Raw genomic sequence first — 25,841 nt, forward strand, 5'->3', positions numbered from 1 at the left:
TTCTAAAACTGCAAAATTCCAGAAGCAAAGTCCAATCCACCACACAAATTTTCACAATTCAGTATCAAGTAATAATCTAATCCAGTCTCTAACCATAGTGCATTCACTTTAGTCTAAACAGTGAAATCTCTAATGCTTTCACTAACACATTTTTTAGTCCTATCATGCCTATATATTTCCCAAAAACACAGTGGAAGAAGTTTTTTCACTTGGGTTCTACTGGTTAAAAAAGTTAGAAGATAGCTTCATATCCTGGAATTAAGGGGAATGTTACCAAACATGCACATACTTCATAATTTTCAAAAACAATTGAGTATGTAAACTGTGAGAACAGTTTAGCTCCCAAAACTCCTAGAATAATAAATTTACTGGCACTTTTGGAAAAGACCTGCCACTTTGTGAGAGATGTCTGGGTTATTTCTCCAGCAGTAACTCTTTGATTTTCCAATGGCAAAATTCTTCCATTAGAGAGTGAAAGAAAAATTGCTTTTGGAGCTGTTCCTCAGGTAGCCTTCATTAGCCAAACTACGTGGCTGTTCAGTTTGCTCCCTGGTAAAACTCTAGGATGAAGGAGATGAAGTCATTATAAAGGAGCTCAGATACCTCATGAACAGCTCACTGGAAGGGATTAGACTGCAGGTCTGCAAAGAACCAAAGCCACAGGGTTGGCTGCTCACGGCTCTTCCCAACCAGCTTTCTTGTCTGGAGAGCTGGTATTGCCAGGAGGTTCAGAGCATGGCAGTTTGCTTCTCTGATGTCCAGCAGACAGTTCTGCTCAGTGAAATGTACTGTATTAGTTCAGAAGAACCCATGGTGGAGCAAGTTCCATCTGGTTTCTCTGTTTTCACAGGCAAATCCACCACAGTAGTTGAAAGCATTCCCATAACATCACTTCTGTGCTATCCCTTTTCCCCTACCATTTCACACAGAACACAAATATTCCTGTCCCCTTATCAGCACCCCACCACCTCCCCTTAATCCAAGCAGAGTTAACTAAAAAAGATATTTGGGCAAGCATTACTACAAGATCCAATTATAAAAGATATAATCGGGAAATGCATTTGTTCAACAATATCAACAGCCACAAAACCCTCAAGCATCCAAAATTGATACATGAAGATGATGATGCTCTAGTGGTCCAAATGACTTGCTTTTACCTGCAACACAGTGCCTCTGGGAGCACAGCTGGTTCTTACATTCAAGCCAAATGCACAACCCTGACCTCTCATAAAGATTCACCTAAGAGAAAATGAATTCTGTATTAGCTGTTGGATATCAGACAAAGGTAGGGCTATCCACAGCATTTATTAATACAAGACTTGGTACATATGGGAAGAAAAGCAGCTCATCATAGATGGATTCCTGTGATGAAATAGAAATGTTCTTTGGAGTTATTTGATAGAGGCATTAGGAGGTAAGGGAAGACTGGGTTCTAGGGATGTTTGTTGACAGAAAAAGACGAATGCCACAGAGGTGGCCCAAAAGGTCATGGAAAGTTACTGGCAGAAGAAAGACTAGTTCATTACCAGACTGACTGGGGAACAGGGCCCTGTAGAAGTTAGTGGATCCAGAGGAGGGCCACAAAAACGGTCAGAGGGCTTATGCCCCTCTCCTATGAAGAGAGACTGAGAGTTGGGGTTGTTCAGACTAGAGAAGCTCTGTGGAGAGCTTCTAGTTGCCTTTTAATAATTAAAAGAGGACTACAAGGAAGATGGAAAAAGACATCAGGGCCTGTAGTGACAGGATGAGGGACAATGGTTTGACTCTGCAAGAGGGCAGATTCAGACTAGACACATGGATGGAACAGTTGGACTCATGATCCTAGAGGTCTTTTCCAACCTTACCAATTCTGTGAGTCTATGAAATTCTGTATGATAAGTGTAGTGGACACTGGAACAGGTGTCCAGAGAAGTTGTGGATGCCCCATCCCTGGAAGTGTTCAAGGCCAGGTTGGATGGGGCTTTGAGCAATCTGGTCTACTGGGAGGTGTCCCTGCCCATGGCAGGGGTTGGATCTACATGATATGTAAGATTCCTTCCAACCCAAACCATTCTGTGATTCTAACTAACAAGAAAGGTTAAGTCCTTTAAAACTGAGGCAATATGGAGCCTGAAATAAAATTTCTTGGAAAAGAGACTAAATGCTTATTTCCAGCTCTCATAATTAACAAACTCATTGCATTAACCAAACTTTATCTTACCAGTGCACCTTACATTTTCTCGCACTGTGTCAGTGAGTAATTACTTTACTTCATGATAAAAACATTTCAGAATTTAAACATGGAAAGCATGGCAATTAGTTTCTCATTTGGGATAATGTTCCGAGTTATCTGCACATCCATGCAAATGCCACATTCATTTATAACAGAAGACAACAACTAAAAATCTTACACTTTTTAAATTATCACAGAGAAATCAGTTCTGAAATAGACTAAACTTGTGCTGATTTCACAATAAATTATTTTTTTATCCAGTAGTATTTAAAACTAAGATAAGTTTTAAATACTTATTTGAAGTATTTAAATTTATTTGAACATCTGAAGTCTGTTTCTTTCAAAAGAAAAAGTGCTTTGTTCAACCTGCAATTTTCAACCTAAAACTGATCCATAATCAATCAAATACTTGTTTCAAAATATCAATTTTTGCATTGTATGACATGAAGATCTATGATCGGGGTTCATTACAATACATATTTCCATACAGCATTTTAAAAACCAAGACACTGGTAAATTAAATTTTACAATAAATTATTAATTGTCAAATGCACAGGCCAGAAGGTGGGAAGTATGGAAACAAAGAGTTAATTGCAACAAAGATTAGCAAACAGTAAGATACTGCAGCTACCACAAATCCCAGAGACTGAATATAACTGAGAGTACTACACTGTGTAATAATAATGTGAACCATCCACAAACTATTTCTAATCACGTACAGTGTTCTAGGTCCATACAATAATCTGTATAAAACACTAACGAAGTAATAGGATATTGCAATTGTTTTCTATTATAGAAACTTACAATTTATTTTTAAAAATACATCCAAAATAGTTTTCCAACTTAGCCAGGTTTCAAGACATTTTAAGTGGTTTTTTTTTCCATATAACAGCAAGACAACTACAGTGACATTGTATTGCTTACACTGAAACTGATTTACTAGCAAACCACAGAGCCTGAACAAAATGAACAGGACCAGTTTCAAAAACAACAGACTGACTTTCACTGACCCTGAAGATCACACAACAAGAAGAAATGTATGGACAGATAGGTTTGTAACTACGGAAGGTGTTGCAATGAAGGTACTCTTAAAAAAAGTTTAAAATATAACAATTATTTGCACTAGGAACTTTAGCAGTATGAAACAACCTAAATCCACATACACGTGTGCAACATACACTTTCATGAAAAATACTTGAACTAGTAACCTTATTGTGTGTAACAGTACTATCATCTTTAAATTACAGGATTCTAAAATGTATAAAATTTTTTTCCTTTCATGTAATTCATATTAAAATGATTTTTCTTGCTCTCAACATCGAAAATTTTAAAGCTGTTAAAACTAAACCTCTTCTTTCATTGTCAAAGAGTTTTTGGTTGGTAAATGCCACAATTTGGTTAAATCCTGACTGGCTCTGAAAGCTGTCAAGGCTTGCGAAGATAAAAAAGTTAACATTTAACATTGAAAAGAAATCACAAAAATAATGAAATATTTTAACATCCATGGTGCAGTAAGCTTCAGTAGTCACATTTTTGTTATTGTATTGACAGTGGTACTGACAGAACACAGTAATGTTAGTCAATCTCTTAGTACCAAGGACTATAAATGACAAAATATTGCACAGGTGGTAATGTAGATCATGTAATGATAAAAAATAACTGCTAGAAACACTAAGGGTCTCAGTTGAAGGTAACTTGATATATTTCATTTCACTTAGAAACAGTTATCCTAAAGTAACCAAAACAATAAAACTAGGACGTCATAGTTTGGTTTTTCCATGAGCTGTTGCATTGTTCTTAGATGACTGTAATGGTTAATATGGATGAATAAGAAAAAAACATGTTGATTCCTGTATTTACCTGTTTTAAAGCTCCCATTCCTGAGAAAACCCTGTTATGCCTCATTCCTTATCAAAAGGATGAATTTATAGTTTAAGAACGATTAATTAAATAATTTGAAATAATTGATGAAGAATCTCACTGAGCAAAGTGAATAACACTGAAACAACAACCTCCTGTACTGGATGAATCTTTTAGATCATTGTAAAGACAGAATAGATTACTTGGCAGGCAGCATAAATCAGTTGCATTCCACCTTTACATCAATCTTGAAAATATATTATTATAAAAATGCAAAATTTCAGGGGAAAAAAGGTCACTTACCAGTAGCCAGAATTGTTTGCTATGTGTGGTATGTATGCACTTTGGCTCTTTAGAGGTCCAAATGTCAGAGGTATACAAGATCATAAAATGCAAGGGTTTTTTGGCTCTCACAATATACAAACACCTGAATTTAAACAACCTGATATGAAGCATGACCAAGGTTTCTGTGCTTATGAATTAACATACAGTAAGCATGTAGTCTTGACCTAGTAGCTGCAGTCCATGTGTAACTGAAGTTAACTTGCATTCAAACAGACTAGGGCACAAAGAGGAAACAAAGACAGGAGTCCAGAGAAAATCAGGTTCTGAGGACATCCCCTCCAAAACAGTGCTTTAATAAAATTTTTAAAAATAAAAAAAATGAAAAAAAGAAAAAAAAAAAGACACATACTAGCTATGGCAAGGCAGTTAAACACCTATCAAGGATTGCAAAACCCTTGCTAGGGCACGCAGAGATGCAGTTAGAATGCTAAGGCTCAGCTAGAACTAAAATCGGCCAAAGCTGTCAAGAATAGCAAGAAGGGTTTCTACAGATATGTCAGTAGTAAGTAGAAGCACAGGGAAGATATAGAGCCACTGCCTAACTAGGCAGGGAAACTACTCACTAGCCATGCTGATAAGGCAGAGGTTCTCAGTATCTTCTTTACTTCCATCTTTACCAGCATAGCTGGACTGCAGAGCACTGGATCAAGTATCTACAACAATGCATGTGTCAAGCCAGCAGTAGGTGAACAACTGGTCTGCAGCCTCTTGCAAGGGCTCAACCCACAGAAATCCTTGGGCTCAGAAGAAATCCACTCTAGAATATTAAGGGAAGTGGCTGACATTGGTGCAAAGTCACTCTTCAAGAAGTCTTGATGATCTTGACATAATAGACATTTCTCATGCTGAGAGCAATCAATCACTGCAAGATGTGATTGGACAGGGTACTAGATAGTCTCTTCTGGGTTCCTGTTCCCATGAAAGGTTGGAATGAAAGATCTTTCAAGGTCTCTTCAAGCAATAAAGATGGCAGAACTGAGGGATTCAATTGCTAAAAATTTACATCTGTAGATGCACTGGGATTTTCTCAGCTGTTTCCAAGGCTGGACCGTACCACATGACAGGCTGCATCAGCTCAACCTTTTGGTCAGCTATAAACAAAGAACTGCATATTACACCTGAGGCTCAAGCTATGGAGTGAAAAATTTCAAGGATGTGAGAGAGATTTGCACAGTGTACTGCACTACAAAGGAAAGCAGGTTTTTATTTCCATCTTACTGTTACCTAGTATATTAGAGTAAAACCCTTCCAAGAGTAGTGGAATGCCCGGAAAACTATCTCCAATATATTCAGGAATAGCATATTGTCAGTTTCCTTTGTACTTTTAATGTAGAGAACTGTAACTCTCCTGTGCCTGCTAGGGCCAGAAGTGGGTAAGGGATAGCAAGGCATTAGAAAGCAGGGTCAGAATTTCCGAGGAGAGCTGAACTGAAGAATGATCCACCTCCCATCTGCAGCTTGGTCCTACAGATCAAAAACAGGCCTCTCACCCATGGCAGAGAATGAGCACAGCAGGCTGGCAGCAACAGTCCTTCATAATTCCATGAACTCTGCTGCTGAGATTCACACCTCCTGAGGCACAGGATAGTCATCTTCATACAGCTCTCCAGGAAACACAGATAAAGAAATTGAATGCTACAACCTTCAAAAGGTATAACATGAGAAGAGCTCAGCTGCCATGGCCAGCTCCAACACAGAAAGCTGTCTTCCAGCAAGCCAGTAAGTGCCAAGGCACAGCAAAGGCCCACACACATTGCTCTATGCCATCAGGGGTCCTCAGCACTAAGTGCTTTGATCTGTGGGACTGGATATGATCAATTGTGTAGTATGGTCCTCCACAACATTCTTCTTTCTGAACTAGAGAGATTGATTTGATGGGTGGACTGTTAGATGAGGGTAGTGTTCAATGGATCAGAATCCCAAGGGACATCTGTGACATGGGGGATCCATATCAAGGCCAGTGTTATTTATTAACTTCATTAATGTCACAGATTAAGAGATCACGTGCACCCTCAGCAGATTTGCTGATGGCACCAAGCTGAGTGGTGTGGCTGACACACCTGAAGGATGGGATGCCATCCAGAGGGAGCTGGGCAAGCTCAAGAAGTGGGTCCATGGGAATCTCATGAGGTTTAATAAGGCTGAGTGCAAGGTGCTGCACCTGGGTAACCCCTGCTATCAATCCAGGCTGAGGGATGAACAGATGGAGAACAGCCCTGCTGAGCACTTGGGGGTGCAGGTGGGTGAGAGGCTGGACATGACCCAGCCATGAGCACTCACAGCCCAAACCAAACGTGCCCTGGGCTGCACCCAGAGCAGTGTGGGCAGCAGGGGAGGGAGGGGATTCTGCCCCTCTGCTCTGCTCTGTCAGACCCCACCTGCAGGGCTGCATCAGCTCTGGGGCCCCAGCACAGGAAGGACATGGACCTGCTGGAGAGAGCCCAGAGGAGGCCACCAAGATGATCAGAGGAGTGGAGCACCTCTCCTGTGAGAAAAGGCTGAGAGAATTGGGATTGTTCAGCCTGGAGAAGAGAAGGCTTAGGGTGACCTAACTGCAGCCTTCCAGTACCTGAAGGGAACCTACAAGAAAGATGGAGAGGGACTTTTTACAAGGGTATGTAGTGAACAGGATAAAGGGAAATTGCTTCAAACTGAAAGAGAGCAGGTTTAGGTAAGATATTGGCAAGAAATTCTTTACTGTGAGGGTGGTGAGGCCCTAGAACAGGTTGCCCAGAGAAGCTGTGAATGCCCCATTCCTGGAAGCATTCAAAGCAAGGCCTCTTTTAACCCCAATCCTCATCTGATTCTGATTATGGAGCTTGGGTAGAGGAAGATCTAAGCAGCTCAGTCAGTGGAATTAAGAAGAACAGAAATTCAGTGTCAGAGGCAGTTCTTGAGGTTTTTTTTTTGTCTGGTAGCGATCCTCAGATGCTGAGAAAAACTACAGAACTCAACACCTTTAGAACCCAAACCTCATCTAGTAGTCTCTTGATGTTAAGGATGGCCTTGAAACTGCCACTGCAGAGTGGGCAAAACCTTCCATTTAATCTGATCTTCAGGCTAAACAATTCCTGGTGCAATCATGTGTCATTTGATTGGGTGAGGCTCTTCCTCACTCAGTTTTGCCAGAGAAAGAAAGGGATCATGCTAAATAGAACTTGGCCTTGGCCCAAGATTCAGAAAATCCTAAATACTAATGTCTGAAGGACACTAGCACTTTCACTAGCACTTCTTTCATTTTAAGCAAAATGAAATAAACATGCCAGGGGTCTGTAACTTCCTATTGCAGAAGGAAGCAAGAAGCAACTGATTGTCAGTGTTACTTGTCGAGTGAGTCACACCCTAAAGACAGAAGAACATTTAAACTTGTGCTTAGATGGAGCTATGGAGTACAATTCAGGCAACATGCATGGAATATCTAGACCTATTTCTAAAAAGGAAAGGAAAAGCAGCAAAGGTTATGCTCCCATATGAAAGGACACTGGATTTGACAAACTCAAATTTGAAAAGTAATCATTGAAGACTCATTGGAAAAGAGAATTACATACCCAAGGGCCATCACAAAAAATAAAGACATGGACAGAAGTTAAGAGGCATTCACTGGGCACTGAGTATGAAAGAGGGAGGGGTAGTGTGAAAATGCAGGAGTATGCTGTCTTTGAATGCCTGCAGTATACACCTCTGTTAGTTTTTTGTAGTATAAAACAGCTGACGTCTACCAAGTTATTGCTACAATACAGTGTTCTGTTGCATCTGCAAAACAGTCACTGCTGACTCTGCTGCTTCTCTTTTGATCAACTGCATCAATGTTAACATCAGAATATTTAAAAATGTGAACATTCTCTACTTTCCCTGCACTCGTAATGGTATCCAGTGTTTAATTCAGCGCAAAACAAATCTCTTCAAAACAACAGTCAAAACTAAGTCAGGTTTTGTCTGCATGGAAACTGGCCTTTTCAGGATATTTGATTATGTATTTTTGATTTGATAAGTGAAAAATAACTAGTAGCAAAACACTGAAAACAAAACTCGGAGAAGAAAGCTAATTTATTTGTCTAAAACATCAAACTAAGTTGAGATACCTTAGTTCACCAAAGCTTCTTCAGTTTCCTCATAAGCCTGAACTTCATAAACAAATATTCCAAGTCCGTCTACCTACAAAAATAGGATGGACAATTCTTGACTTTCTTCAGATATCAAGTTAATTTACAAGTCCTTGAAAGCAGATAAAGAACAGGAAGTGATACTATATCCTAATACACTCCACCATGTTTCCTAAGTGTCCTGGAAAGGAGGAATATGAGCCTTCTTTGGAAAGGTGCATTGGAAGGCTATGACCATCTCTTGGAGACAGGGTATGCATTTACATCACCACGATTGCCATGGTACAGAATCCTGGGCTGCTACTTTTACATGCCATGACCTATGATCTGAGAGTTGTAGTCAGCTGTCTCCATTCGCAGAATGTACGGGATGATGCTGTCAATCTGAACATTTCCAATCAGTCCTGCGAAGAACAGCTCTTCAGTGATGGCTGCACTCATCAGCCTAAGAGCAGGCAACCGGAGAAGAAGTCTAGATAGTCTGGAAAATAAGTTTGGTGAAAAGTATTACTTAGCAGATCACAGATTTTGGTGTTGTTTTCCATGATGTTATTAGCAAAAGAAATGACAAGGGACACTACTGGTCAAAGTTTGCTACATCTAGTTCATGAAAGGCTTAAATATTTTAAATCAGTATGGCATTAAATTTGTTTAGTCATGTCTTGAACAGTACAGAAAATGTGCGAATACCTGTCAACTACATGTACTGTGTATGTTTGGATTTAAGACTAAATGAGGAAATATTCCAAAGAGATGCAATTCAAATTGAATGTTACTAATATTTATGATATTTAATCTTAGAAATTAATAATGGTAAGAAAAATACTACTCATATATGACCACATGCATAACATTTAAAGTGGTTCTAAAGGTAATTTTTTAACTTTAAGGAGGTAGGAAGAAAACCTACATATCTATTACATGTAAAACTGTACAAATCAGTGACTCTGAAAAGAGAACCAATCAAGTAAGCATCTAAGTTTACAGACCTGTAAGTATCATCCGGATACGCCTTTGTTACATAGTCTTGGAACTCCATGTAAGCTTTTTCTTGAAATTTCTCAATCTGTACCACATTTTCTAGACCTGGGTGATCTGAAAAAAACCCCTCTTCTTTGTTATACCCATTCTACAGAAAATGAACTAAAATCCACACAGACTATCTAGTTGCCAACACACTGAAAAAATTATGTGATAGCTGCAGCAACTTCAGTTTTAGTGGTAGACACTACTTTACCTCCTTATATTTCTCCTTCTTTACATATATATTTTACTTAACTTTCCATAAATAAAATCAGACATTTTAAAACATTCAAATAAATTCAGTGCTTCCAATATTTATGTTAATCTTGATGATACAACTCTGTTCTCTGAGTAGCAGTAAAACAGGATTGTTTCAACACACTGACATTTTCTGGAACATTAGATCCACAAATAATATTTAAGTGAAAAGTGGAGGATAAAATTAAGATCAGTGGAAGAAGCAGAATAAAAAGCTGTGAGCTGTCTGGTTCCTAAAACATGCAGAAAACAGCACTGAATCATAGAATATGCTGAGTTAGAAGGGACCCATCAGTATCATTGACCGTCCAACTCCTGGGCCTGCACAAGACACCCCAAGAATCAAACCATGTGCCTGACAGCATTGTTCAAATGCTTTTTGAGTTCAGATAAGTTTGTATGTAACAGATTGTTCTTTCTCAACTATTTGGTGCAAAAATTTTAAATGTGCTAATCATAATTTTTAGCAGTGATTTGAACCTACTTGAAATGTAAGCATTGCTAAAATGAAAGGACATCAACCTAGCTGCCAAGTCACTCTTGGAAATTATTATCCAGTAATTCTGAACTCTCTACATGGCCTGTAATTTTATTTTCCATCTATCTGAATGTAAAATTTTTACTGTCATACTAGCATGACAAATCACATAGATGAAGACTTAAGAGTTGATGTGCAAAATGCACCACTTCATGCTGCTGCTTTCAGGGCCATGTCAGGAACACAGTGAGAAGTCAATTTCTGGAAACAGCAGTTTGAAGACCACTGCTTATACACTTGCAGCCATTTATAAAGATGTCAAGTCTTCTTGGCAGACCCTTTATACTAATCTCTTTGCCCAAGGCTGTCTTGTGGCAATCAAACAGCTGGCTTGGCACAGCTGAATCACCAGGGCCTACTTAAGCAGAGGTTCTTACCTTAGGGCTCTGCTGCATGCACAGCCCAGCCCCATCCTGCAGCACAGCAGTAAAATCCCTGCAATTATAATTTCTGGCCTGTGAGTCATTGCCAGGACATCCCTTCTGTTCAAGGTACCAAATATTTCACAAGTATGAAGATTTTGTTTTGTGGCCCAAGGATCAAGAGTCCTGACAACATATTGCCATTAAAGCAACTACTCATTAGTAATATAAATTTGAAAACATCAGCTAAAGAAAATTTCTCTCAATCATGTGACTGGACAAGAGTCTTTTCCCAAGGTATTTTTCCTTCTACCTTTTGTGTTGTCAAATGCAATTTGATGGAGACAAACTTCAGACTAAACAAATAGGTAAATACAACTTTGCAAGTGCAAGGTTTCTCAAGAAGTATTGTTTGGTGTTTAACAGGACTGATTTTTCCAGAAATGCGAGAGGATTCTATCATAAATCCTAGTGGACATCATTCTAAAAAAAATGGACTTGAGGTATTCTCCCATAATTTTGTTTCTTTCCTGGTGTAACCTATACCAGTTCTTAGTATAAGAATGACATGAAAAGGATTATTTTGGGATAAGGAACACTTGCAGTAGAATTACATCTTCTCAAGTATTATTTATTAAAATTAAACCAGCAAACATCCTTTGACCATTCACTTAGAGAAAATCTCTGCTGTAATAATGGTGTATTTGAACCCGTTCAGTCCTCAGCAGAAAAGGAAAACTGCAAAGATTTTCAAGTATGCTTAATATTGTGTTTAAACTTAGTGGGTTTAATGGTGAGTCCTGCTTATCAGGAAACTGAAACTGTGTCAGTGATACAGTGAACTGTACAAGCAAACACATAAAACTATGCAAGACTCTCCTAGTCATAAGGACTGACAGCAGGATTATGTTTTACAGTAAAACACCCAGGATCTGATTTTCCTTAGTGATCCACAATTGAAAAATATCACAATAGGAATATCCTCTGGAAATTTATCTTTCCTGAAGGATTCTGACTCTACTTATACCACCTTTTATTTACATGAATATCTTTCATCTCAGAAGTCTTTCATCACTGATGTATATATATATAGGTAGCAATGGAAGATATGCAGGATTCTGTTTGTGCACTTAGATGAATACCATGAATTCCTGCTGATGCTGCCACTTTTAGAGAAGACCATATAGAGAAGACACATATAGAGAAGACCATTCAAATCTAAGGGAAACTGCAAAAGCAAGAATATGAATTATATATGAATTCTATATATTAGAAAACCTGCTTAAAATTTACATTTTGGAAGTGTCCAAGTTCTAAGAGATTTTCTCACCTCAATTGATTTTTCTGTGTAAGGCTGAACTGCAACTGAACACAAAAATAATGTTCATCTTGGATCTAGTAAGTCTACAGAACAGACAAGAACCAAATACCCAGATTTCCTCCATGTCCTACACTACTGACAGGGGTCACTAAAATTCTGACAGCATTTTAACATCTGTTCCAATCTTTTCTACAGGACATCAGTATCTACAAAAGGCAGAGTAACAAGGATTAAAGAAGCTGCTGGTGCTTTTAAAACCTTCTAATGCAAAATGGAGTAACCGAATACTTATTTTCTAAATGTGAGAGTGAAAAATTCTTGAAGACAGAGGAAGTATTTGAGATTTGTACATTTTTCTTTCATCAAAAGACTTCACTTTGGCTTTGTATTAAATCCCTATTCTGAATGACTAATCTAAGATCTGCAAGATACTGATAGAAAACCTGAATGCCTTTTGTGAAAAGTGAATTCTTTCAATTAAAGAAATTTAATTTTGTAACTTTCTATAGTCCAGGCATATAGGTTACACAGTGTAATTACTCAGTGAATATCTACCATAACCAGAGGACTCTTTCCTCCCTATTGTAAACTAATCATCCAGAAGGAAAATAAAGTTATATTACCTTCACTGTCTAATGCATATGTAATAATGTTACTGAGAGTACATTAAGCAAATACTGTTTAGAAGAAGAAATAATAACATAAGTGAATGTTTGTGGTGTTCATTCACCAGAAATGCTATATGCATTTTCTGTGGAGGGAGGTGATGTTTCTGTAATTCTAAATGTGAGAACTGATGCCCACATAGTCTTTCATATATTAAAATCCCAACTTCAATCCATCTCATCTGGATGTGCAACAGCAACAGTGCAGAAAATTAAACTGCAGGTCATCAGAAAATGTACCCCAGAAAGGAAGCACAGAATTAAAAACAATAAATAAATAAATAAATACATGAAAAGGAAAAAAAAAAAGAAAAAAAAACTAAAGCAGCCAAAAACCCAAACCAACAAAAAGCATGAGTGGCACAGCTAAGAATAAAAATCTACAAATAAAAAGAATCATATTTCCACAGTCCCTCCCTGACAAAAAAGTCCCCAAAGCAACATTCAGCTGTTTACATTAGAAGATTAGCCCTCCTCTTCCTACAGTCCTTACACACCTTCCAATATTCCTCAGCAAATAAGCCAGTAACTGCTTATAATGAAATAGTTATACAGCAACAAATAGCACAGATTAAAGTTTTACATTTGGAATAATTACATACCAGGACTGAAGAGGACAATTGCTTTCAAATATGCATATTCATATCCATCTAGACACAGCTTAACCATGCTGTTACAAAACTCTTGCAATTTGAAGACATGCTCCATTACTAGTCTTCCTCTGTCTGTTGGCAGCTTATCTAAATCAAGACACACACAAAAAAATACAAAGCTAACACACATGCAAAAAATGTGTTTCACACTGTAATTTTTAAAATAGTTGTTTTATTAGATTCAAACAATGGGAAGTCTATGCCATCTATAAATTCTTATTAGGTCTGAATAATCTTGACACCAACCATTATGGAGTATTAACACTTTTTTCCACCTCTTCCAATTGGAGCTCTTCCTGCCACTACTGCTTCCAGTTATCAGGCATGGACTAGAGCTTGAAATGAAAGGAAGAGACTACTTATAAGTAAAGCATACACTGCTACTGCTGACCTGTGCTGTGTGTCTAAAGATCAGGTGCCACATGGCAGGATAGTGTACAGCTCCATGGGTTGTTTTAATCAGAGACCATGCCACTGCAAGAAAGGTGTGCTATATGCCTTCCCTGACTTGCACTGAAGGGAATATGGCTGGTGTAGAGCTGTTCCCCTTGAGCCAGCAATAGTAAAGCACCCTGAAAACTTTGTGCCCTCCATAACCCATCAAACTAGAGCCTCTAGACTCCACAAACTTGGTATCTCTTGGAGATACTGCAGCTGGCATACTGCACAACTGGTTCTTGCAGTCAACCTAAATTCCCTATTTAAATTATAGATATATGTATTTGTAATAGTGATAAAAGCATGACTAACTACTATGGTACCCTTTTTGGTAAACATACTTTATACAGTACATAGATCAAAATTTCCAGATTCCCTTTGTATCTGCCTAGAGACAGACTTGTTAGTACCTGTACCTGACACAGTACATCTTGCATTTTGATTGGTTTGTTTTAAGCTATCATCATTATTTATAGGAGGATCTTGTGGATGGTTTTAAATCATAGAAACCCCTTGGAAATAATTCTTTAATTACCTTATCATAAAAGAAGATGAAAAATCTATAGTTCGGTAGGCTGATTTTTTCCATTTTACCAATCTGCATTTGCACAGCATCAACAACAGTGAATTTTCATACACCTAACAGTAAATAACTCAATACTTTAGTTAAATATTAAAATGTTTAGATTTTTGTATGTGCATCTACCTTATCAATAATGTGTTATGACTATGAACAGATGAACATTATACTATTATTGACTGGTTAGTTTTTAGTGCTGACAACCTCCAAAAGCACACAAAGCTTAGCTAAAAGACTCCCTTCCTGCTCAGAACAGAATTAAAAAGGCCAACTGACATGCCTTTCATTTGAATGAAAAATATACAACACAGAGAAATAAAAATGCTTTTTTTTTTTCATTTGGAGGCAAATATTAACATAACTGACTTTTGTAAAGTTGCTAAAAAATTCTATCTTGTGAACTGTAGTGGCTAGTATCATTTTGTGTCAATACTAACATGAAATTCTTTAAATAGTAAATTTACAGTAATAACTGAAGGATAAAGAGCTTCTGTACACTTCAAAACTTAAAAAAAAAAAAAGTAATTCCCCAAGTCTGGCATGTGCAGAGTATACATCTTACCTTGTTGTAAACTGCCTTGAAGATGATTGACAAAAGCAGATAAGATCGTTGCCACATTCATAACTTGTGAACATTGTGCTAGGCCAAGTGTAAAAAGTTCATTCCAGCAGGCTTTTACTAATGATATGCTGTTATCCTGTCTATTAAAAAGCACAATAATTTAATAAGACCAGCCATTTGCATTCACACATTTTTTTAAATTTGAAGAACACTTCATATAGCCTCAACCTAATTCAATCATTACAACCAACACCAAAGTGAAGCTCTGTATCATTTTTCTTTGCATGCTAGAATTAAAATTGGTTTAAAGTGACTTTTGTGAAGCAATAAATTTTTGTTTAAATGACCTAAAAGCCAAATTTCTATTACAAAAGACAGCTGAAGTCAGACTAAATTAAAACTGTCACAGAGTACTCCATCACTCCATCAGTTTTCTTAGGATTTGGGACAACATTTATATGCATGGACAAAAATTGTGGATGTAGAACAGACTCAGGTATTTTTATTTTTTTTTTGTCACTTGAAAACTGACAGGTTGTATAATTTTTAAATCAAAGATACAGATGAAATGGAACATGTGTGATCAAGGTTCTGAGCTACCTGACTGCTACTTTCTGCATCCCTTTAAAGTTTGGAATAAGGTTTGAAAGACAAGACTTCAAAATATAAATATCAGTTATAAAGATTTCTCTGCTGTAGATTAGAATTAAATATATCAATTCATATTCAGCCACTACCTTTCAGTAATGCCAAACATCTCCAACTCACAGAGCCTAACAAGAGCTCAGTAGCTCAGAAAGGAAATCCCACCACAGAGGAGACAAATTCAAGTACACATTTCACAGTTTTAGCCAGTAAATTCACAGTTTTAGCCAGTAAATATAAATAACAAATTTAAAAGCAGTACAAGATCTAACAAAGAAGAAAAGCATATTAAAGCTAGGATTTCAAAATACATTGGAATGGATTTTTGCAAGAACGTTGATGCAATCTTCAGGAACAGTTCTGATGATTTAGTGCAATAATAAGATGTCAAATGACTGGTGAACACAGCCTTGTCCTTAACTGGATTACAGAGAGAGCAATGAGTGCAATATTTTTCATTATGATCAAGTTTTTTTATGGTAGACATGACACTGTACATGCAGCTTCTGCACGTATTAGTCACATCTTTGTTCATCTCCTTTAACATAATCAAAGGGACTATGCTGAGCACCATTGAAAACAGGGTGCACTGGCTACTCCTCTGATACCTGTGTGTAGATTAACACATCATCTACAGCATCCTTATGGCTGATCAAAGAACCAGTTCTTCAACTTGCTTAAGCAGCCTGACAAAACTAAGAGGCTGTAACTAGCTGGGAGAAGGTTTCAGTAGGAAATTCTCTTGTGAACAAAGATGACCATGCAGGAAGATGAACTAATCACTATCTGGCACCATTAGGTCAAAGGCAAGAATCCTGCTGTGACTAAAAGAGAATGTTGCCTGAGGAGGAAACAACCTAGGTACAATTATCCATCTTCCTCACAAAACCATTACTAATCATGCTCCATGAATTTCTGTTCAGTTTAAAAGTGAAATGAGTCACCCTTCTGAAAATTACAGGATATAATGTGCCCCAACTATAAAGGCTGAATTAATTTAAAATAAATATGCACTTGAAAATAGTTTGCATTTTAAGTGCTTCAAAGGAAAACTGAATTTATGTTGTTTATATACTGTTGCTCATGATCTTGACTGGGTCTATAAATGCTATTACAGGTGAATATTAACACTACTATGGCGGCAGAAAAATACATTGTTTTATATATATATATATATATATATATATATATCTGTTATTAAAATAACAAATAAAAAAGAGCATGTGCAGATTTTTCCTGTTAAATCTCTCTGGAGAGGTTTTCTATACTACATTTTATTTTTAAGAAGCAATTCCCTTGTTGTTAGAATACCAATTTGTACTAATTTGCAGTGTCTCTCTGTAACAAAAACCTTTTTAAAGCTTAGAATGTCGTAATGTATGTATTATGTTCATTTGTTATGCATTTTGCAATTCTGCAAGTCAACAATAGCTACCAAAATAAAACATCATATTTACATATTTTTTTACCCTTATTATTCTTTAACTTTATACAATTTTCCTTTCTCCTTCTCCAAACCACAGGCTTAATTACACACAATACAGTATCTTTCCTTAAAAATTGTAGAATCATTCAGCTGAAGCATCTGAGTAAACACAAATGGTAATCACAGATCATCTGTGATTTTGACAGCTTTTCTGGAAAAGGGGACAATCCACCATTTTACAAAGGAATTCTCTTTGCTGGCACAGTCACAGGCTATTTTGATATTGAATTAAACAGAAACACTGCAGATTTATTCACCATTTGGGTCAGAGCTGATACAGTTTCTTTATTTCATGTAATTTTATTTTCATAAAATTACTTCTCAATATAACATAAATCACTTCTTCCCATGCAGTTTGGACATGGTTTTTCATGATGATCAGCAATGGACTACAAAACTGAATGTAAGAATTTTAAGTTATAAACTGAATTCTGATGAAGATACAGGATGCTATACAAACTGCAAAAAGACCAGTTAGAATTACCTTTTGATTACTAGAGCCATTTATTTTTGGCAAATCTTCTGAAATTACACAACTTCATTCTGAATATTTGCTGAATCTAGCTATTTTCTTTGTGTAAGTTATTAAAGGCAAAATTATTATTAGTAATACACCTTATACAGATAAAAATTTTGGGGATTCAGACAGCAGCTTCTTTTTGGTGATTGCCTGATAAGCATCAGTATGTAGCACAGAGCTGTAGCTATTAAAAAACTGATAGGAATTTCTATTTTCTCAAAATACATTTAAGAAGCAGCAATGTGTGGGCATTCAATTGTCTTAAATCCATTCCTTTTTCTTACAAAACCCAACCAAACTCCTGAATTTGGAGTAGTTTTAATTCAGAAAATTTAGCTCACAATTAAGATTTATAACAACTTTAATTAGTAGTTTTGTATTTTTAGAAATCCCTGAAGAAGACAGCAAAAACCAGAAATTCAAAAGCACATATCCACAACATAATTGAATAGAGTAACTGAACACTTACCCCAAAGCTTGGAAAGATGGAATGGAACGTGCCCAGTGCATAGACAAGAAAAGCAACCTGGAGGCAGACTCACAGATATAGTGAACATTAAGATAATCAGGCATAGGAGAAGGCATGGTGAGCTGCAGAAACAAAGCAGGAAGAAAAAAAGAAAAAAGAAGAAAGTGTAAGATAGTTATTTCAATTTCTCCATAATATGTTTAGGAGAAACCAGTCTTTTTAGTTTCTTTTAAGTGAAAAAAGAAAATTGTTCTTTAAATAAAAAAGCTATAATCCCAACATAAAACAATGTTTGACTTTTGCATTATTTGCCACACCATTACACACTGTATGTTATATAACAACATAGCAACAAAAAAGACAAAAAAATTTGATTTTTAGATGAAGATTCATGTTTGGGACAACTGGAGATGGAAAATCTGAAAGCTCAACTTCTGAGATATTCTCCAAGAATAAGAGAATAATCATTGTAACTGGAATGAAGTTGCTTACACTAGAGGAGTTACAACTCCTGGACAGAACGAGAGAGAGAGAGAGAGTGTGTGTGTGGGAATTCTATTTCACAAAAATTTTTTTTTTTTTACTTTTAATTAATATCTTACAAATAAATACATAAGAAATCTTTTGGTGTTTGAGTAAAATACCTAATATACAGCTACTCCCAAGTCCAAAAAATATAACCAACATACATCAGAAAGGACCTTCCACAATGTTAATAAGTAAAATTAGTGACTTTACCAGCATATGTGAAGAAAGAGACTTGGCCCAAAATAGCTTAGAGCTTGTAATTCTGTCTTCAGAAACGAATACTTTTTAATATAATGTTCTGGCTGATGCAATTTTTAAAAAAAACCCTTACATTAGCATCAGAGAGGATCATTTGAATGATCAAAATAGTCACTGATAAGAGGGGATAAAGTTAAACCAAATGCCTGTTACTAAGATTGAATATTATTAAGCTTTTTGATTTGTCTATGAAAAATAAGATTATGAAAAAAAAAGATAGAAGGAATTTCTGAAAGCTTGTAAAATGAGAAAATCCAGAAAACATATGGCTAACTAACACAAACTATATTTAAATCAATTATTACCATGCTAAAATAGGTTATCTACACAAACAAGAAACTGATAGATACACTCAAAAGTGTCAAAATCCATTTGCAGATTGCATCAGCCCCACCTGTTAACAAGTGAGAATTTGAATGCTGACTCTGCTTCATGCAAATACTATTGTCTATGTAAATCCTTTTGTATGGACTACCCAGTATTTTTAAGGTAAGAAACTATAAAATCACCAGTGAAACTAAACCACTGCAGAGTGCAGTACTTTCTCCCAAACAAAGAATTAACCAGTGAACAAAAGCAGTTTATTAACTGGAAATTAATGTCAACACCTGAACAAATATTCCTCTAAGAAATTAAAAATAAAATTTAGTCAAATCATTATTGTACATTACTATGTCAAAACAATTATAAGTAGGCAACAGTAAGAAAATATTCAGTACCCTGAATGCTACATGAGCATCACTGAGTAGTGGCCCCTCTATTTCAACAATGTTCATGCTTGTTTCTCCTCCAAGCAGCTGTGCATTGGTGTCAATATTTTCAGAGTTCTGGCATGCTGCACTCTCTCCTGGATTTAATGCTTTTGCAAGAGTATCAAATGCCCTGTAAGATCACAAACAAAAAAAAAAAATTCATTTTAGAGATTGCTTCAATTTAAGAGGAAACTGCACAAGTCTGAAACCTGTATGTAGAAGCCTGTTTCAAATAGTGAGATTTGGAAAATAAAAGTCAGTAGCTTTACATGACATTCCACCGAACTTTGAAACAAAAATTAGCAGCAGATCCTGTTTACACTAGTTGCCAAAAAATTCACAGTTTTGACATATTGGTTGTGCTGCTGAATCACAGTTTGCTTTTCAAGATCTCTTTAGAGATGTTCACTGAGAGCGCTGGCATGAGTTTTGAGGACATGATCACCAGACTGCTGTTACAGTCACTTAGTGCATGTATAAATTTTAAAGGCTTTAACTGATATGAAGCACAGACTAAGATTTTGTATTTTTTTTGTTAAGTAATGAGTTGTAGTTAGATTTTTCCACTTAGTTTGAAGACTGTTTCAAAATATGTAAGAGAAAGCACTCCCATGCTTTCAATATGATCCTCAGTAGCCTCTGCTGCGTGGCAGGGACTCTTTGCTTTCACAAGCCCCAATGCCAGAGCACAGATGTCAGGACAAGCAGAGAGGTTACTCAATATTTTGCTGCTTGATAATACATGTTGTTTTTCTGTTCATAAACATACCTGAGAACCACAACTGACACACCTTCAATCAAAAATATATAAACTTGATCATTGCCTACAGACAGATGACATATCCTAGGAACAGCAACATTTCTCTATGGTGTTGTGTGAAAAACTTATGCTCCAAGGCCTGAAAACTTTACAAAAGCTGATTATCAGCTTTCATGTAAAACTCATTCTCAATTTAGAGACATGCTTATTATCACAGAGTCTAAAATCACTGATTTAATGCCAGAATCTGGGATACAACTTTGCCACCTTCTCTACCCTTCTGTAGCTATAGGAATTCACTAACATGCTACAAAAATCAAGCTGTTTGGCATAAATACCCACAACCAAATGAAATATCACAGTGAAAGAGCTGCTGACACTGCCTCAAGGCTTGGGATGGTAAATGAATTACTCTTTGGTCCTCACTATGCCTGTGCACCTTGGTGTGTACACATGAGGATGACTGGGGCATACACGAGTGAACTATACAGACATACTTGGACCATCTTCTGTCTCTGGTATGTGCAAAGTTGGCACAAAGGGAAGGCATTCATGGCTCAGCTCTAGAAACTATACCATAGACTCCTGCTAGAAGATCTGAGTTCCAGGTCTTCCACAATTCACTCTTTGCAGTCTTAGGTAGAACAGGCAAACAGAGCAGCTCAGTGACAGCTGCTTCTTAAGAAACAACAGGACCTCTGCAGGGCTCTTCACGTGGCAGGGACAGAAATTTAAGAAGGTAACAAGACTTCCCCTTTCCCCAAAGGGTAGATGTCATATGCATCTGTCACCATCCTGTATTTATTCCAGCACAGGCTGAAGAGTCCTTTTTAAATAGTGTGGACATCTACACGTGTTAACCATGTCTGCCCATGGCACTTTCTTCCCAACTCATTTTTCAATGTTGCTTTCAAAGAAATATGCTCCCTCCTATCTCACAAACTGCCAGTAGTAAGCCAGCAGAAGTCAGTAGTAGCTTTGCTTCCTCATGGCTCAGTAATGTGAGTCCTTTCCTACACAAAGTCCCAACATGATCAATGTCTGTAAGGTAAAACACCATGGAAAAGAGAATCGAGAACAAAACTTGCCTGGGAGCTATGAAAATCTAGCCCACAAAGTGAGAAAATAAGGCACAATCAACATTAAAATACATGGCACTGATATCCTTATTGATATCCTTTGCTACAAACAATTTTGGTTCTCTTTTTGTCAGGCTCAGACATCAACAGATATACAGGACTGCAGATAAACTGTAAAGAAAGAACATCATGAAGCATTAGAGGACAAGGCATGTAAAATCACAATATAAAAGGAGTTGTGTGCTTGCAGCAAAAGTTGTACTCTGTATCAGCAAAAGTGAAATTACTGCAAGCAATGAATATAATAAAATGCATGAAAGAAAAGCATGGATGGATGAAATGTGCTCTCTCAAGCCCCTTAAACTCTTCTTCTCAATAAACATCTGTGTCTTTTAGACCATGCTGGCATAGGGCCCAACAGGGAAATCAAAGATTTAGAGAAAAAAATCAGTTTCTCTTGGAGTAACAACTACCCCCTTTCACAGCAATATTTAACTTGAACCTCCCCACTGTACAACTATTAGGCAACCTACTTGACAAGAGTATGTTAAGTCAGAGCTCTTTCAAGCTCTCTGGCTGAGAGAACATGATGCCTTTTCATAGACAGACTTTTAAAACTGAACAGAAACCCTGAAGTTGGTAAAAAAAGCATTTGGAAGTGCCAGCAACTACATCTCTTTGAACAGCCATAGTATTGAATGATGTCTATCAACACATGTAACAATACTACTTACACTGCATATTCTAACATTCTTTACCTAAGGGGTCACAGCAAAAGCCCAAATCAGCATCTATAAAAAGTCAGACTGACTTTCTAAGCAGTATATAAAGAAAGGAGCAGAAAAAAATGTAACCTGCTTGCAATTACACAAAGCAGTAGAGATCACAGGGGAAATCAGGTATTTCAGCCACTACACACCTTTTTCCCCTTAACAGTTTACTCCACACACACTTTTAGAACAGTATGCAAAATGTAGATGGTGTGTAAAAGAATATTGCTGGGACAGCAGTCAGAAGCTTGCATGAGATGACACCCAAGGAAGAACATGATTGTGATTGATGTATTAACTGTGGATATTCTGTATATACATCTTACAGATGCTCACCACAATGGCTCAGTTGAAACCAGTGCAAGACATGAGTTTGTAAGATACTCAGTGAATGTATTAATATTGATAATGAGAATACTGTAACTTCTCCTGTGTAGAAGGAAAATGTTTTTCAAGCTTTTAAGGTGATTAACAGTTACAAGCACTTATCACACAGATGAGATCTCTTAAGAACAAGATTTCAGGACGATGCAAAGTACTAAGACTATATTACAAGACCTAATATACCTTAGTGTGGCCAACAAAAAGGGAACAAAATCAGCTGAAACACTTAGAGTGAAATTAATTTCAAGTACAAACAGCTAAAAGGAAATATTTCTCTAATAGAAATTTCATTTCACTTGGAAGAATCTTACAATATTTATCTTCTACATGAGCTTATGGTGATATTACTATTACTTTTAAAGCAGGTAAGTTGTTGATTCAGCCAATTGACTGGTCTGAATTGACAGAGACCTTTTTCAAAAGGACAGCAATTTTAAGTGTAACATGCCTTACCTTGTAACATCACTACTAGCTTGCTCTTCTTGCTTGTGTTCAGGTAATGATGCATCTCCATTACTCAAACTCTCAATCATGGATAGCTCTGTACTGCTTTGTGACATATCTTTGCATTTGCTGAGATTTGCTAATGAAGTCACCACATTTGCCAGTGTACTTAAATCTCCTTGACATGCTTCTACCTAAAGAGAGAAGAACAGCTTTTATTTCTCAGTTAAGTTGCAGCAGTTAACATTCAAAGAAGAGCCTAACTTACATATAAATGAAGAATTGAACATTGCAAAGATACACCAGTAAAACTGTTTTCAATACATGGGTAATCACAATACACCAATTAGACATTGCATTGCATTTAAAATATGGAATATTTTGACATTTACTTGTAAAAGTAATAGCTATATTTTTCTTTCAGAAAGAATACTACTGATAGTAAGCAAGTGCAGAAAGAAGATTTCACATGTCTACACACTAGTCCATCACCAGGAATAAAAAACCACTATAGATTATATTTTTAGCATCTTCCTTGCCCATGTAAATGAGTCAGTAGTAAAAGGGTAGGAGAATGTCTGAAGAAGGAATGCATGAAAAGTCACCTTCATAAACAAGCAGAAAAAGCATTTTGCTTTAGCCTCTTTGGTGCTTATGTCTGTTTAAATGCAAAGGAAACAAGTGATTCAGTACTGGCTAGCAACTCAGAGAGGCAGTAAGTTGTGTCCCACTCTGTCCCAGAAAAAAGAAAGAAAAAAGTACATTATTACAGACTAGTATGCTGCTGCTAACACCAGACAGAGCAGGCAAAGTAAAATGGAAAACAGGATGAGCTAATGTAATATCAGCTGGAAAACCACAAATGCTTCCTATTGTGCATACATGAGGAAGATACCACATGGCTTTAGTGGATCAGTAAGTGCAACAAAATGGAAACAAAGGAAAACCAGCCCAGAAATTGTTGATGAGATAGGTCTTATCAGCTTTGCCAAAAAGACAATGATTCAGGAGAAAAAAATCCAACCATATTTACACATGGCACTGTGCTAGTGCCATGAGAGGTTTTGTGAACGCTTCACTTTATTTGTACAAAAGAGTGAGCCAAGTGTCAGGATTATCCCAACAGAAAAATTAAAATAATACAGCCCCCTTAAGGCTCTCCAAAAATAAGAAGGAAGGGCCATCTACTTTGTTGTACTTTTAGCATTTTAACTGTGTGAGGCTAAGAGGATTCTTGTAAAGAGAAGGCATTTGTAACAGTGGCATATGTTTCAAAGGAGTGTTTTAAAAATTAATTCAACCAAATAGAACACCCTTCTCTCCTTACATATACAATGACAGCAATTACTCCACTTATTAGATCAGTCATACCTTATCTGGAGTCATCAGCACAGTAGGCTCACTTTTTACTGAAGATGGATGAATGTTAACAAACATTCCCGATTCCAGCAAACCTGTTGACCTGACAGAAAACAGCACAAATATTAATTTTGATTAATTTTAAAACTGAATTTTCCTTTTTCAGAAGACAGAGATAGCCACTTCTCAATACAATTTACATACCTTGCTGTTTCATTGTCTGTTACAAAAGTTGGGGTTGCAGCTAATGGACTACGAAGATCTTTCCGAATGTAGATCTTTTCTGTAGAAGCTGCACAGTTTGAAGATTTTTCTCTTGACACTTCAATAGGTTTCCTCTCACACTGTACAGCTACAGAAATAACACCCAACTATTAAATCACTCCAAATTACAGAATAAGAGATAATATTTTTTCTTTACTTCATATTTGATTTTAATAATAATTTTTAAAATAACTATAATATATATCAGATATATCCCATAACCAACAAGCTAACAAATTGAATATAAACCAGGACACTGACTTTTTGAGTTCTAAGTGAAATTATTTTAGTATTCAAAATCTAAGATAGAATATATATAACATTTTAAAGTTACAATTACAATTTTAAATTTGAATCAAAGTGGAAGCTTAAAGCTTCTCATTCTCTCAGTTTCACTATCTCACACTCTCACTTCCTTTATAAAGGACTCATGGTATGTCTTTCCATGGATTGTGGGTCTGTGTTGAACTCATGTGACTTCATTCACTTAGAGAAGCTTCTCAAGTTTGAATCTCAGAGAATACAGAGGGAAAGGTACATACATTCACAAAGTTCAGTTCAGACCATTTAAGATCAAACTGGGAAACACCCTGACCCACAGTCACTGACTTCAGAGAAGATGTGGATTTTTAATTTGAATGACTCAGTGAAACAAGGTGGAATGAATCCAGGCTTTAGGCTACAGATGTATCACCTTGCTTTGAACATTAAAATGAAACTTACAGTATTATCCCCTATGGGGAAAATGTAGCAATGTGAAAAACGTGTAACTTCAGATAAAAAATTAAAATATTTTCAGGGTAGCAGTAGACTCTGATGCAATTCAAATTTTTACACTGAAAAGTATCTTAAACTGTAAATATTGTAATATTAAGTATTGACAATGCTATTTAAGTCGGCCTGCAACCCATAAACAGTGCTTTCAAGGGTGGGAGATGGAGGCAAGTACTTCATCTTCCTTTGCATATGCTGTGCTCTGTAGCAGGGTCTCACTTTGATGAGAAAAGTGACAAAAAACCCTCACTGAGGGAGCTACAGTTCAAGAACATGCTAAGTTTCCTCCCTTTCTTCACCTCATTGAGGAATGAGACTTCTTATCACCAAACAATCCTCTCCCCACTCAGTATTCCCCCATGACCCAGAGATTATTTTCCTGCCTTCTGATCCCTAAGCCCAGTGATTTCGTTCTGCTTAAAAAGTCTT

At 36.7% G+C, this 25,841-nt stretch overlaps 1 protein-coding gene across 6 annotated transcripts in view; it reads right to left on the reverse strand.

The window, feature by feature from the left end:
* Positions 1-8,446: 8,446 nt before the first annotated feature.
* The window catches only part of NR2C1 (nuclear receptor subfamily 2 group C member 1), a 43,201-nt gene continuing 25,806 nt past the window's right edge, over positions 8,447-25,841 (reverse strand). For 4 of the 6 annotated variants that reach the window (XM_079303535.1, XM_079303538.1, XM_079303536.1 and 1 more), the window contains 9 exons: positions 24,579-24,726; positions 24,387-24,477; positions 23,025-23,209; positions 19,546-19,708; positions 18,041-18,162; positions 14,921-15,060; positions 13,290-13,427; positions 9,510-9,615; positions 8,447-9,001 (listed from right to left, as the gene is read on the reverse strand). In XM_079303535.1, the coding sequence (XP_079159661.1) occupies positions 8,827-9,001; positions 9,510-9,615; positions 13,290-13,427; positions 14,921-15,060; positions 18,041-18,162; positions 19,546-19,708; positions 23,025-23,209; positions 24,387-24,477; positions 24,579-24,726 (1,268 nt within the window). In that variant the 3' untranslated portion in view covers positions 8,447-8,826. Of the gene's footprint in view, positions 9,002-9,509; positions 9,616-13,289; positions 13,428-13,476; positions 14,418-14,920; positions 15,061-18,040; positions 18,163-19,545; positions 19,709-23,024; positions 23,210-24,386; positions 24,478-24,578; positions 24,727-25,841 lie in introns of those variants that run through there. The other 2 variants (XM_079303539.1, XM_079303540.1) reach the window with 2 other exon arrangements.

This window comes from Erithacus rubecula (assembly GCF_903797595.1).
Source record: "Erithacus rubecula genome assembly, chromosome: 4".
In the NCBI taxonomy this organism is placed as follows: domain Eukaryota; kingdom Metazoa; phylum Chordata; class Aves; order Passeriformes; family Muscicapidae; genus Erithacus; species Erithacus rubecula.